Here is a 15,728-nt window from a genome sequence, read left to right on the forward strand (position 1 = left end):
TATTAGCCCAGTAAGACCCAGGTTGCACTTCTGACCCCCAGAACTGTGAGATCAGAAAGGTGTTGTTTTAAACTATTAAGTTTTTGGTAATCTATTATAGCAGCAATAGAACACTAATAGGCTGATGCGTGGGACTCTTTGTGGGATTTCTTTGTGGGGTTACTTCTCAACCAGCGTCAGTTTTTGACAGGCCCCTCCCCATGGGACATTTGATAATGTCTGGAGATATTTTAGACATCACACCTGGGGGGAATGCCAATAGCATCTAGGAAGTAGAGGCCAGAGATGCCAAGTATCCTACAATGCACAGGACAGGCTCTTACAACAAAGAAGTATCAGGTCCAAAATGTCAGTAGTGTCAAGGTTGAAAACCCTGATCTAAAGCAAGCAATGAACTCTTTGGCCTCTTGTCATCTCTCTCCTGTCCAACAGACAGCATCTCCCCCACTTCCAAGAGGGTCCTTTCAATATAGCTTGAGCCTGATTCACTTCTAGGGGAAAGTATTACCCTTCTTTGCTCCACCAAACCCTGGCAGTCAAGCAGCACCTACACTGCCCACCAGTTCTCTCTGCTCTGCCATTAGCAGCAACAGTAGGCAGCCTTTTCCCTTCTGGTTTCACCAGGCAGGAGTCAAGCATCAATCTCTAGATTGCTATTGCCTTCTAAAACTGGGGCGGTGGTTCTCTACCAGGGGTAATTTGCCCCCCGGGGAGCGTTTAGCCCTATCTGGAGATATTTTTGGTTACCACAATTGTGGGAGGTGGGGAGATACTACTAGCATCTAGTGGGTGGAGGCCAGGAATGATGCTGAACATCCTACAATGTACAGAATAGCCTTTCACGGCAAAGATTTATCCCCCCAACAGGTCAAGAGCACTGAGGTTGAAAAGTCCAGCTCCAGGAAGTCCAGGGAAGGCTCTTTGAAGAATGCTCTTGCTGTCTGCTCTGATGAGCAACAAGGGCAGGTAGATGAGTGAGATGTTGGTCTCCCTTTCTGCCAAGTGTCTTGATTCTACCAGTAATGCCCTGGGACCTCCCAACCCCCCTTATCTTTGTTGGGGAAGGGGAGGACAGCATTCTAGAGAGACAGAGAGGAAAGAAGCATGATCTCCTCTTACACAAATTCCCTTTGAAGGATTCTCTTTTATGTAAGCTAGGGACAGATGATTAAGGATTCTGTCTCTAGATTATATGCTCACTTATCACCAACTGTATTCCACTTGGAGGGCTTAGCCAACACTTTAAGGCCCTCATTTAACATCCCATTACGCACCTTCTGAAAGATGTTTAGGCAAGTTAGGGCTTCGAGATTTCCCTGGCAATTCTGCAGGGAAGCATTGCAGGCAAGCATTTTCATTAAATAATGAAATAATGCCTTTCATTTTCTGAGTGTGTCTTTCATACAAATTTGAGGCACTGGAGTAGAGACACTCTAATATCATCTGTATAAGAGCAGGGATATATACAAACGAAAGACGAGTGAACAGGGAGCTCAGTGGGGTTTGTGTGCTTCATCCATCCATTCATTCATGCAAATATTCTGCTCAAATGTTGATTTCCTGTTGAAAGCTTCTCTCAACAAAGTGTTTAAATAACCCACCACCTCCCTTTGCCCACTTTCTCCGTCTGATCATCCTACTTTCTTTTTATTGTGAGGTAATTCCATGCCATAAAATTCATCCTTTTAAGTATAAAATTCAGTGGGTTTTAGTATATTTACAAGAGTTATACAACAATCACCACTGTCTAATTCTGGAACACTTTCACCACCCCAAAAGGAAATCCTCTTTCTTTCAGTTATTCCCAATTTCTCCCTCCCTAATCCCTGTCAACCACAAATCTATTTTCTGTTTCTATGATTTGGCCTATCCTGGAGATTTTGTATAAGTGGAATCATGCAATATGTGGCCTTTTGTGTCTAGTTTCTTTCACTTAGCATAAATATTTTCAAGGTTTATCCCAGTTGTAGTATATATCAGTGCTTCATTCCTTTTCATGGCTAAATAATATTCCATTAAAAGGATAAACCACTTTTTTTTTTTTTTTTTTTGGCATCTGGGATGGACTTTATTGGATGTGGCTGCCCAAGCCATGGTCTGGGAGCACTGGGGCCTGGGGCCCAGGACCCAGGCAGTGAGTCTGAGGAGGCTCAGAGGTCAGGGCAGGATAAACCACATTTTAAATCCATTCATCAGACATTTGGGTGTTTCCCCTTTTTGGCTATCATGAATAATGCTGCTATGAACATTCATGTTTAAGTTATTGCATGGACATATGCTTTCAATTGTCTTGTCCTACCTAGCAGTAGAATTGCTGAATCATATAGTACCTCTGTTTAACTTTTTGACGAATTGCTGAACTGTTTTTTACAGTGGCTACAACATTTTACATTCATACCAACAATGTATAAGGGTTCCAATTTATCCAAACCTTGTCAACATTTGTAATTGTCTTCAGTTTTGCCATCCTAGTGAGTATGACATGGTATCTCATTGTACTTTGATTTGCATTTCCCTAATGACTAATGGTGCTGAGTGCTTTTTTCATGAGCTTATTGGCCATTTGTATATCTTCTTTAGAAAAAACATCTATTCAAATCCTTTGCCCACTTTTTAAATTGGGCTGTGTTTTTATTGTTGAGTTGTAACATTTCTTTCTGGATACTTAGCTCTTATCAGATATAGGATTTGCAAATATTTTCTCCCATTATGTGACTTGTCTATTCACTTTCTTGATAGTACCGTTGAAGCACAAAAGTTTTTTAATTTTGACAAAGTCTAATTTCTCCAATTTTCATTGTTTATGCTTTAAGTGTCATATCTGGGAGCCACTGCATATCCAAGGGCACAAAGATTTATACTTCTGTTTACTTCTAAGAGTTTAATAGCTTCAAGTCTTAAATTTCAGTCTTTGATCCATTTTGAGTTCATTTTTGTATATGGCATGAGGTAGAAGTCTAACTTCATTCTTCGGCTTGTAGATATTCAGTTTTAGGTGTTCGGTTTTGAAAAGACTATTCTTCCCGCATTAAATAGTCTTGGCACCCTTGAAAATCAATTCTTTACTTTTTTATGGTAGTTATCATCTGAAATTATATCATCTGTTTACTTGTTTATTTTCTGGCCTTCCCAAACTCTCTCAATCCCCTTCCCCTCTTCTCCTTCCCCTTGCCCCCCAGGCAAAACTAAACTGTAAGATTCATGAAGACAGGAATTTGTCTGTTTACTATTTATCTCCAGTGTCCCGGACATAGTAGGTACTTATGTATTTGTCCAATGAATAAGATTACAGTTTTGTTTAGAAACAATGGTCACTGTATGTATCTCTACTAAGTGCTGGATATCATTTAAGTTGGAAAAAAAAGGTGAGCAGTGGGCCTAAGTGAGCTTTCATCACCATTTCCTGGATTGGATAAGAAGAGCCTAATTAGGCGGGTAACTACCCATTAGTAAAGAGAGAGCCTGCAGAGAAGCTAATAGAAATCCAAAGGCAAGTGTAAAGGGACCACCCAAGATGCATTACCTGATATTCCGCATTACCTGGTATTCTGGTAATGAGCTCACAGGTGAGTGGCCTTAGGCAATTCTCTTCCCTGCTTAAGGCCTGCATTCTCTCATCCCCAACACCAGCTCTTGAGTCACCTGTAGTATTGGTATTCTAGTATTCTGATGTTCCAGAGTCTTTAGAAACAGGCTCTGTAGTCAACTAAAGTTAGTCTATTTAAGGGATATGGTTTTTATTTACAACTTATCTTTCAAAAATAAATATTAACAAAAAAATGCTTTATTAAGAGACAATATGAGTTTCCTCATGAAAACTGTCTGGCCATGACCATAACTTTGACTCTGAGTATAAAGATTCAGAGGTCTCTCTAAAAGTGGGTGGGTGAAACTCAGCCAACTGCCCAAAATAGAAAAGGTTTTCAAAGGTTTTCTAGCGGCTTTTTTAAATAAAAAAGAAAGAACATGCCCGCCCACTAGTGGAAAAATTAAGTAATTGCCCTATTTTCCAAGAAGGATTCCCAGGCTCCACCTAATGGTGAAAACTCAGCTAAGCTTTAGAGCCACCTCATAACTGCCCACACAAGACACGCATTGAAGAGATCACTGAAGACTCCAGGGTCTAAAGAAGCCAGGGACGTAAAAGTCTATGGGTGAACATGGAAGAGGTAAGAAAAACAAACCAAGTACCAGGAGCATAATCAAACTTTATTTTTCTGAACTATGATTATGACCATACCACATAATGCACGCACATATGATATTGACTATTGTAACTTAAATTCAAAATTGGGAAAAAACAGATAAAATAGAAATAGTTTACTTTTAACATTTCCTTTCACAACTTATTAACTTTTGTTTTGGAACAAGAAATCTGCAACTTTTTCTTTAGCCTGTCATTGTTAAATCTTGTACCAAGTTCGATGCGAATGCAGAATTCATCCTTGACCGGTAGTCTTGACTAGGAATGATACTTAGTCTTACTTTAATAACTGAAAAGAGCTATTCACAAACATAGGCATTTCCAGAGATTTTTAACAATCTTTGCACAATTGTTCAGATTGTTGCAGGAGTTTTGTGTTCTGGTGTCCCCGTGCTAAATGTCCAGTCCTGTATCTCACCGCAGATCACCTTCCACATTGTAGGTATGAAGAGATAAAAGAGCACTGGGCAGGGGGAGGTCATCTTCACAGAGCTGGAATCAATAAGCTACTTAGCATGCCGTCAGCCTTCAGTCTAACAGAATTTCCGCCACAGGGTTCAGACCATCAGTTACAGTTCTAGAACATTCTAGCACAGAAAAGAGGACCAAATAATACTATGCCAGATAACTTTCTCCATAATGTTTTATAACTACGGTGGATGCCTTTGCAGGGCATTCAGAGTGCTTGCCAATTATGTGATAACAATCTTTGCTGCTTAGCATAAGCAGAGATTTTTTTCCCCTCAGTGATGAGGCATGAGCTCACTTCAACAGTTCGACACCTCTCCTTAGCTTCGGCGTTGGCTGAGCTTCCCAACCTATGTGCAGTCAGCAGGCTGCTGTGTTAGGTGTCCAAATCATTCAACAGTGCCTGTGACACTCCATGGCCCAAGCCCCAGGCGAGATCCAGCTGACAGGTAGTGAGCTCTGTGTCCGTGATGGGTTCCATTTATAATTAATAGCAGAAAGCAATTCCTGCTGAATAATGCAAATGAGTAGAGGTAAAGTTGTGTCCTTGCATGACTTGCCACATGGAACTTAAGTTTTACTGCAAGTCCAATATTAGCACCATCTATCCCAGGAACATCATCTATATTAAATTGTTTGAAAGTTTCCTCTGTTACAAAAATGAATTTCTTAATTATTTCCTAGTGTTCTGCCTGTCATGGGCACACTGTCTAAAATATTTTCGGTCGTATAAAAATTCTCAAACCCACAGTGAATAAATAGAGCTAATTATTACATCTAAGTATTACTAAATATGTACCCTCATCAGCTGCAAAAGCAAATGTCACAATGTTTAAGACTTTTTTCACACAATTTTTCTTTTTAATTTCCTCACCATATTTCTAGTACATTGAGCAACAGTGTTTCTGATTACACTTATATTCTCACATACTTATATCTTTTCAGGACCCATGATTTCCATCACATTCAGTAGACATTCTTTTACAACTCGCTGTCTGTGAAGAATGTCATGTCCTGGGCAGATTTTTCACTTAAATATATAAATACTTGTTTTATTAATAACCAAAACAAATCTTGTTAACTCTTCTGTTCTCTTTGCAGCTCATTGGATCTGATCACATCTTTCCCACATCCCTGGTCTTTGTACTTATGGTGGTTTGCTTCCTAATGGCATCATAATGGCTGTTCTCATATATTTCATCCTTTGCCAAATAAGCACATAGGAATGGTCTTCAGTTTACAAAGCGGAAACCTATGACTCTCTACATCTATGTTCTTCTTCCTCCTTTTCATAGAGATATGAGAAATATTTGCTTTTCTAACACTATACAGTAGAAGTGACTTTCACAAGGCAAAAACCGTTTTGCAAAATATTGTAAGTGTTCTCTGTAACTCAACCTCTGGATTTGATCTCCCTCTACCTGATGGAAGGACATGTCCTCAGTCTTGTCTAGGAAGTCATGCAGTCACTTCCACAGCCATGTTGAGTGGCAGGGTTCCTGTTGTCCCAGAATTGGCCTTAGAGCCCACACCATAAACCATGCAGGTAAGTACCCCTCGCGCACAGTGGTTCTCAACCCTCCCCTGCTCCCACTGGCATCGCAACGGGGAGCTTTGGAGATGCCAATGCTTAGCTTTTCTCCAGAACAATTACTTGGAATCTTTGAGGATGGGACATGGGTATGGATGTTTTTTAAAGCCCCGCAGTGTTAATTCAGGCAATTCTGGTATATACACGAGGTTGAGAAGGACAGATTTAAAGCAGGCAGCCAAGAACGGGGCTAGATACTGACCTGCAAAGCTTAGCAAGAGGTGGCAATACCAGCCCTACTGTAACCAGTGGCAGCCTGCCATCTACGCCTAGACTTACCAAACTAGGAGGGAGGAGTGACTGGTGCTGCCACAGAGCCCTCTAGAACTCCCACATGCTCCTCACGCGACAGCCAGTACATAATGCCTGGCCCCCCAGAGGCACACATGGCCAGATGGTGTCAGGACAGCAGTAACAACCACAAGAGGATGCATTTACCTCAGCAGCCAGTAAATTAAAGAGATAAAATAAACCTGCCCCCTCTCCCACAGCAGCATCCTGGAAGAAGAAGAGAAAGAGACAGGTGTCCCAGACCCATCCGGTCCCCCTCCAATCAAATTGTGCTTGGGTAAAAGGGAGATGGTAAAGGTTTAACCCACACATGAAGCCAAACTGGATCGAATATTAATAACCAAAAAAGACTAGAAAAGATGAAACATGCCCAAGATGTCACTGTGGGATGGGAAAGGGAGAGCCAGCAGCACAGAGCTGGACACTATGATTGAAGGAAAGAATCTTGGTCATGTTTATCCTGCTCCATGAGTTCACACGGCTTTATAAACCAATTTATACTTTAGTGAATTTCTCATTCATACCAGGTTTAAACACTATGAGTACAAGATTTTCTCAGGATTTCTCCTTCCTGTCCTCCAGGGGGTGACATCCATGTTCAGTGGGCATCAAATGGACATGGAGGGAGGTGGGGGTGGGGAGCCCCTGTCCTTGCATTGGTTTCATCTGAACCCAAGCTTGCAAAGCCTCCTGGCTAAGACCACACCTCTTTGGAATCCACTAACTCCCTCAGCAAATTTCCAAACCCTTTGTGTGAACACAAGGAAGATGTAGCGGCTGTCTCAAGTGTGCCTGGGGAGACTCGGGAGCAATCCTGCAGCCCCACTCTGCCGTTGCCACCCCATGCAGCCCCGTGGTGTGCCCCATACGAGGCAGGACGTGAGGTCCCTTTCATGGAGATACTCACATACTCCAGCTCGTCCCTGCGCTTCTCATCCCTCCCCAACTGGGAAAGCATCCTAGTCTGCATGGCAGTGCTTGAGAGAGAAGTGAGAGGAAAGGCTTCCCCTAATCACATATTCTTCCAAATCTGATCTATCCTACACCTGCACCAAAGTTTTTGAACCCAATAGCCAAGAATGTGAAACCTTTGGTCTTTGTTTCCCCCACGAGCGTTTCCTTAGAATAAAGGAGCACCATTCTAGCACCCCGAATGAATGATCACGGATTAAAAAATTAATTGGCCCCACATCCCCATTAATATGGCACCTGCTCACCAGCCCACCACTGCTCTTGCCTATTAAGATCAGAGAAAAACGTGAAAGAACACCAACAGAAGATGATACCAGAACAGCGGAAATCAATTATGTGCAAGAAATTCAGGGAGATATTATTTATCACAAACTTATATAAGTTGAAACAAAATACACAAAAAGATGAGTTTGGTGCATGGGAATTTGTGAAAGCTGCTGATAAATACTACTCTCTATTATTTTTTTAAAGATTTATTTATTTTAGGGGCGACTGGGTGGCTCAGTCATTAAGCATCTGCCTTTGGCTCAGGTCATGATCCCAGGGTCCTGGGATCGAGTCCCACATCAGGCTCCCTGCTCGGCAGGAAGCCTGCTTCTCCCTCTCCCACTCCTCCTGTGTTCCCTCTCTCACTGTGTCTCTCTGTGTCAAATAAATAAATAAATAAATAAATAAATAAATGTCTTTAAAGATTTATTTAGTTTAGAGAATGAGAGAGAGAGAGAGAGAGAGAGTGAGAGAGCATGAGTGGGGGAGGGGCAGAGGGAGAGGGAGAGAATCTCAAGCAGCCCCGATGAGCATGGAGGCCAACACAGGGCTCGATCTACAACCCTGAGATCATGACCTGAGCAGAAATCAAGAGTCCAACACTTAACCAACTGAGCCACCCAGGCACCCCAATACTACTCTCTATTAGTAGAAGTAACAGAAGTTGATTCTTACTGGATATGTAGAACTTGTCAATGAGTCTTGTTGTTTCCTGTTCCTGGCTATTGTGAGTAAAGCTGCTACAAACATTCTTATACAAGTCTTTGTGTTGACATGAGCTTTAATTTCTCTAAACAATGTCTTCATAATTTTGCAATATATTGCTTTTTCTGGTGCTATTTTTACACAAATATAATTTAATAATAAAAAGCAATTTTATAATAAAAATAAATCCCTGACTTTAATTTGAAATAAAATTAATTTGGGGGTGGAGAAACGTATTTTTATCATCTCTGTACTTTTATTATATAAGTTATAACAGGGCAGGGGTGTCAGGGTGGCTCAGTCAGTTAAGTGTCCTACTCTTGACTTCTGCTCAGGTCCTGATCCTCAGGGTTCTGAGATCGAGCCCCGTGTTGGGCTCTGCACTCAGTGGGGAATCTGCTTGTGATTCTCTGTCTCCCTCTCCCTCTGCCCCCCTCCAGCCCCTGCTCATGTTCTCTCTCTCTCTCTCCCTCTCTCTAAAAGAAATAATTTTTTTTTTAAGTTATAACAGGGCCATCACACTGGCAGGAAGCCTCATGGTCAAGAAGACACTAGGAGTTAGTGGATACTGTGACAAACTGAAAAGTGCACACATATCTTGTTTTAAATGTGCAGCCACTATTCCACTTCAACCAATTCACCATGCAGCCCCAAAATTGCCCAATCTTCTAATTTTTCAAGGGCAGATTTTTTTTTGTGCATACACACAATCTCCTTAATTTAAATGTTGACCAATAAGAAGTATTAAGCACTGGTGGGCTAATGTTATCCAGGATTAGGCTGTACAAGATAAAACACAACACAAGCCAGATTTGGCCCAAGACTCATTAGTCTCTAGCTAAGATTTTGGTTCTCAATCTGGCTATGAGCAATGAACTTTTAGCTTTTTAAAAATACAACTTGCCTGGGCCCTATCTCAGATTCTGCCTTACTAGATCCGGAATGAGTCCCGGGCATCTGCATATTGTTTGAAATGCTAGAGTTCATTGTGTTTCACAGTCAGTGTGAAGAAGTAGGGAATTAAATTTCAAGTTAACAGTGTTTGGTCACATGTCCAACTTCAGCATTGTGTTTAGAACACCCTGTGGCTTTCCCAGGCTAATTCTACCTGTTTCAGAGTTCAAACACTGATGTGCGTATCAGTAAATTATAATAATGAAACTGTCACAAGGCAGTTTTTCTCATCTCTAATGAACCCAAATGGCATCAAGTTTTGGCTCTTCTGTGTTTGGGGACAGTATAATAGCTGACCTTTGTGGAGGAAACTTGATTCTAAGTAAAAATGTTCATATACGAGTTGATAGGAATTTCTTATTCATAAACATGCTAACCATAGGATAAAAACATCTCCACAAATAAGGGAGAAAAGAAAAGAAGCAGGAGAAGGCAGATCAAAGGAGCTGTTGCATTTTTACAGACAATTTAGCAGGTAACAGGTCTTGTGAGATGAGTACAAAGTCATGGGGACAGTTAAGATTCCTAACCTGGGACTCTTGCGTGTCAGGTGAATATGGGCTTAAAGTAAATAAGGTAGAAAGATGCTGTGATAGGAACCTCTCTCAATTTTTTTCCAATGAGCTCCTGCAAGCCTGAGGCAAATGGGTCTTTATGAAAAATGGAGACAGCCAATAATAAGATCCTTTCATCATTTGCATTTCAAGCCTCTGACTTTAGTCATGTGGCAAGCAAATGAAGAAAAATAACCATTAACTGAGGGAAAAATTACAGTAACATTGAGTGAGGGTCAGAAGGTTGCAGGGCAGGTACCAGTTCTTGGCGTGGAAACCTGAAAGTCAGGGCCAAAGAGAATGGCCACGGTGAGCACAGATGCCACGGACAGAGACACATGCAGGTTTAAAATCGTCCTCACCTTGGTGGCCTCCGGAATAGAGTGCATCACTGGCATCGTTGGGAATGGCTTCATCATGGCCATCCATGGGGCCGAGCGGGCCAGAGGCAAAAGACTCCCTGTCAGTGACTGCATTCTGCTGATGCTCAGCCTTTCCAGGCTCTTGCTGCAGATCTGGATGATGCTGGAGAATACTTACAGTCTACTGTTCCGGGTCACTTATAACCAAAACACAGTGTTTATACTCTTCAAAGTCGTCGTCATGTTTCTGAACTATTTCAACCTCTGGCTTGAGCTGCCTGGCTCAACATCTTCTATTGTCTTAGAATTGCAAACTTTGCTCACCCTTTGTTCTTCTTGATGAAGAGGAAAGTCACAGCACTGATGCCTTGGCTTCTGGGACTGTCACTGTTCATCTCCTTATGCTTCAGCTTTCCCTTCTCTACAGATATCTTCAATGTGTATGTAAATAGTTCCATTCCCATCCCCTGCTCCAACACCCCGGAGAAGAAGTACTTCTCTGAGACCAATGTGGTCAACCTGGTTCTTCTCTATAACCTGGGGATCTTCATTCCTCTGCTCATGTTCATCCTTTCAGCCACCCTGCTGATCATCTCTCTCAAGAGACACACCCTCCACGTGGAGAGCAATGCCACTGGCTCCAGGGACCCCAGCATGGAGGCTCATATGGGGGCCATCAAAGGTACCAGCTGCTTTCTCATTCTCTACATTTTTAATGCAGTTGCTCTATTTATTTCCATGTCCAACATCTTCGACATCAACAGTTCCTGGAATATTGTGTGCAAAATTGTCATGGCCGCTTACCCGGCTGGCCACTCAGCGCTACTGATCTTGGGGAACCCTGGGCTGAGAAGAGCATGGAAGAGGTATCAGCACCATGTTCATCTTCACCTGTAAGAGCAGACTCCATGACTGGAACCCAGAGAACCACTAGACCTGGTTCAACCAGTTCTGCCTTTCCCCATCTAGACCTTTCTCCTCACCCATCTTTTCTGCCCTAATCTTGCTCTGATACTTCTCCTCAGGTAACTGGGCCCTTTCATGAATGGGATGTTGAATTTTTAACGTGAGATTCTAAGCAAAAGTAGCTAAGCAACTCTAAGATGGATCTGTGAAAGTTTCTCGATCTATGCTCATTCATCTCCTGCCCTGAGCCCTCCCTACGTCCTCCTCCCCTGAGCCTGAAGGAGAGGATGGCCAGACATCTCTGTTTGCCTGGGATGGTCTCAGTTTGTGCCTGTTGTCACTGAGCACCCTTTAATTTTCAAGGATATCTTGGTCTGGATGAAAAATTACATGGTCACCCTACTTAAGACACCCTCCTACCCACAGGAGGGCTAGTGATGAGCATAGAGGGCAGTCCAAGAGGTAGAAGGGAAACTGGAATACCCACAGGGAAAAAGGGATTCTGGAAAGAAAGGCTGGCCAGAAGTACCAAGTGCCACAGAGGTTTCAAGGAGAATGGAGGCCGCATATACTATTAGTGGCATGACAGGTGGCATTCAGAATGCAGAAGTTTCCAGAGAAGGTGAGGAAAACAGGAGTTTGTAAAGACCAATAATTTCAGGATGTTGTCTGAAAAGAAACATGAAATACAGGGTGGCAGGTGGGATGAGTGGATGGTCAACTGAATGCTTCATTTTTCCAAATGGTGGGGGGATGAAGGGAAAAGAGAAGAGCACTGAGGGCAAGAGTGGTGTGTGCAGCCACAGAGAGAAAACAGGAGGAGTCCAGAGTAGAGGGACGTCTATTTTGCTGTGCTCCTGGGTCTGTGGCAATGCACATGTGTCTGCCTCTGGCGTTGTGATTTCTAGGTCTCCTTGAAGCGATGGGAGCTGCACGGGCAGGTGACCGGGGAGGGGCTGTTTGAGAAGAAGGAAACGTCACACTCTACTGTCACTCTTCAGAATGACGGCATCCGCGCTGCCTCAAAGGGCTGTGCACAAAATAAGACACCCGACTCCTAGATATCTTGGAACCAGAAAGTTAGGAATTTGGGATCTTCTTGTATTTGGTGTTTTTAAAATCAGAATTACTGAGGAAAATACGAAAAGAAGGCTCCTGATCATACCAAGGCTCCCAAATGAAAATGTAAGATCAGTAGCAAAGACTAAATGCTGAGCGTCTGGGCTCTCAAGCACATTTTTCCGAGAAAGTCCCTTATTTCTGTGAACAATAAAAAATCACACACATACACATACACACACACACACACTCACGTACATCTCTTTAAAATTCCAACAGCATGGGATTTATTCAACTAGAAGGGAAAAGATTCATGAAAATACACATTTTTCATATTTTCCTGACATTTATTTCTATAACTATTTAAGGCTGGTTTGGTTGTTATGGTAAGACAAATCAGATTCTGAAGTGTCATTCCAGCTCCTAAAGAATAAAGAAATACACTTCTTTCTCAATAATACATGCATACCTATCCCTGAAAAACAGAGAAAAACAGAACATTGATTTAGAGCCACCAGGTGATTAATATGAACAATGCCAAGATAACAAACTATATAATCCCTCCCCATGCTTATTATGAAGAAATATCGTGTCATTGGTTGCAAAAGCCAAAAGCAGCAGAGAGCTAACAAGAGCTTCAAGGATGGTGACGTCAGTACTGTAGTTGCCCTACCTTCAACCAGATAAAGCTCCCTCCAGTTCTCCCTCCCTCCCTCCCTTCCTGCTTGCTTGCTTGCTTCCTTCCTTCCTTCTTTTCTTTTTCTTTCTTTCTGTACAACCCACTAAATTTCCATAATGAGCCAAAACACCCTATCTTCAAATTGGTTGGTTTTAGACAGAAATCAGAAGTCCTGGGAAGCCTGGCTCAGTCGGTTAAGCATCTGCCTTCAGCTCAGGTCATGATCCCAGGGTGCTGGCACCGAGCCCCACATTGGGCTCCCTGCTCAGCGGGGAGTCTGCTTCTCCCTCTCCCTCTGACCCTCCTCCCCCAGCTCCTGCTCTCTGTCTCTCTCAGAGGGAGAAGCAGACTCCCCGCTGAGGAGGGAGCCCCACGCAGGACTCGATCCTGGGACTTCAGGATCATGACCTGAGCCAAAAGCAGTCGCTTAACCAACTGAGCCACCCAGGTACCCCAATAAAATCTTTAAAAAGAAAAAGAAAAGAAATCAGAAGTCCTAAAGGATCTGCTTTGCACGCTCTACATGACAGCCCTGTGCCCTGAGAGAGGTTTGAAAGCTACGGTGTAAAGAGTTCCTTTACCCACAAAATCACTTTGGATATTCATCCGCCATGTGGAGCAGCAGGGGGACTTTGGTTGTCACAGGACTCCCGTGTGGAAGGCCCAGTACCGGGTGGGGTGTCACAAACCTGGCAGAGTCCAGGAGAAGGAAGACTAGAGCAGCAGCCAAGGCCAATCTAAGAGCTGAGATTTGAGAGGCACGGAATTGCCCCACAATCCCTCACGACCTTTGCCTTCTAATGCCTCAGTGTCTGCTAATTCCACTGTGGTTCCTGCTTTTCTGGGAGTGGACTCCACAGGAATTCTCTGGTATTTTTCTCTCACACATTCTTTACTTTGGGTTGCTAGGGCAGAAACTCCTACTGAATAAGGGAAAAGGAACTACACATTCAATCAAGCAATGTCTTGAGTTGGGGGAGGACAGCAGAAACCAAGAGGAGAAATCTGGTGCCATCAGGGCAGAACGGGAAGGGAGGGATGCTGAAAGTCCCATTCGACTCCTGTTTCCCTCTCCCTCTGGACAGAGGTGGACTCCTTAGAAGAGAGGTGGGAGGAATGGAAATTCCTTACACGCTCAGAAAGGTTGGTTTGCGGGAGAAGGAGGAAGGATAAACGAACTGGGGCGCCAGTCCTTAGTATTGGAAGGCTGAGGGAGCTCTCTGGACCCCTTCGTTAGACAGGGGACAGGCTGCCTCAGATAGCAGAGTGCCGTTGTAGCACATGTAAACGAACAAGTGTGCCGCGCTCTAATAAAACTTTATTTACAGACACTGAAATGTCAATTTCATATTTTTCACACATCATGAAATATCTTTTGATTTTTTTCCAACCATGTAAACATGCAAAAAGCCTTCTTAGCATGTGGGCTCTACAAAAACAGGTGGTGAGTGTGATTTGACCCCCAAGCCACAGTTTGCCATCCCTGTACTTGGTACTTTCTCCAACACAAGGAGGCACCAAAACCCACCACCGAACCCCAGCTTCCTTCACTGTAAACCAGACATTCATCACGGCAATTTTGCCATGTTTTGAAGGCAGCAACTTCCCAAATATTTCTGTCACTTTCAATTCTTCCAGCTTTGGTCCACCCTTGGTGATCCCTAAACCACAATCTTTTAGTTCTTTGTGAGAAACAATGAGCGCCCTAGTCCCTCTCTCCTACCACTGCCATGCTGTTAAGGACAGACACAGGGCCTCAAAGGAGTTTCTATCTAAAGCTTTAAAAGATATCACCCTGAAGCTGTTCAGTTGGTAACAAGGAGTAAAAATCATTAAAGAGGTTCCTGTAGGGTCCTTGGGAATGCTTCGAAGGCTACGTCTCTAGCTCTGAAATGATCACACTCTTCCAGACCCTGGTGTGAGACTGGACACCAGGCTGTGGGGCCCTGTGTGGTTCTGACCCAGCAGGGCGATGCTGACATCTTTGTGTCCTTTTTGGCTGGTTTATTAGACGATGATGAGAAATATATATATATATATATATATATATATATATATATATATATATATAATAAATTTTAAAATAAAATAAAACTGTTGGGGCCCCTGGGTGGTGTAGTCAGTTAAGCCTCCGACTCTTGGTTTTGGCTCAGGTCATGATCTCAGGGTCTTAAGATTGAGCCCTGTATCAGGCTCCACGCTTAGCTCAGAGTCTACTGGGGATTCTCTCTCCCTCTCCCTCTGCCCCTCCCTGCTCTCTCTCTCTCTCAAATAGATAAATAAATCTTTAAAAAATTAAATCCTGATCTTTCTGCTTTATTTCCTTTTGGGATAGAAAAAGGGGAACTCAGGACAGAATTCTTCTCTCAGTCTCACTGGACCAGTTAGGAAAGATCAGGGCCGAGAGAAGAATGTTTCACTGAGCACCGTTAGAAATCCTTACCATGGCCAGAGGATGTAAAAGAGAAAAGGGTCCCAATACATCCAGTCCTCCCTAATGAAAGCTGCTGTTTGCATCTCCTGCCTAGAGCCCTCACAGACCGCAGATAAATCTGTGGTTTATTCAAACCAGATGCTGGATAATAAATTATGGCTAGTGGCCCTGAGTGCAGCTGGGACCAAGAGTGACAGGAATGCTTAGCAGGGAGGGGGTGGCAATTTGATTCTCCGAAGACTGGAGACCTCATAGGATCCTAGTCGGGTTTCTTGTTCATCT

The 15,728-nt window shown here is 43.1% G+C and overlaps 2 protein-coding genes across 2 annotated transcripts in view; one reads left to right on the top strand and one right to left on the bottom strand.

The window, feature by feature from the left end:
- LOC144379613 (uncharacterized) overlaps positions 1 to 15,728 on the bottom strand; it is a 222,251-nt gene that overhangs the window by 171,456 nt on the left and 35,067 nt on the right. The gene's annotated exons all lie outside the window — the stretch shown is intronic.
- TAS2R40 (taste 2 receptor member 40) lies at positions 10,107 to 11,265 on the top strand. The gene is given in 2 exon segments (XM_036095771.2): positions 10,107 to 10,639; positions 10,642 to 11,265. Coding segments are annotated over 2 exon segments (957 nt in total). The 5' UTR covers positions 10,107 to 10,306.

Source organism: Halichoerus grypus, chromosome 12, assembly GCF_964656455.1.
Source record: "Halichoerus grypus chromosome 12, mHalGry1.hap1.1, whole genome shotgun sequence".
Taxonomy (NCBI): domain Eukaryota; kingdom Metazoa; phylum Chordata; class Mammalia; order Carnivora; family Phocidae; genus Halichoerus; species Halichoerus grypus.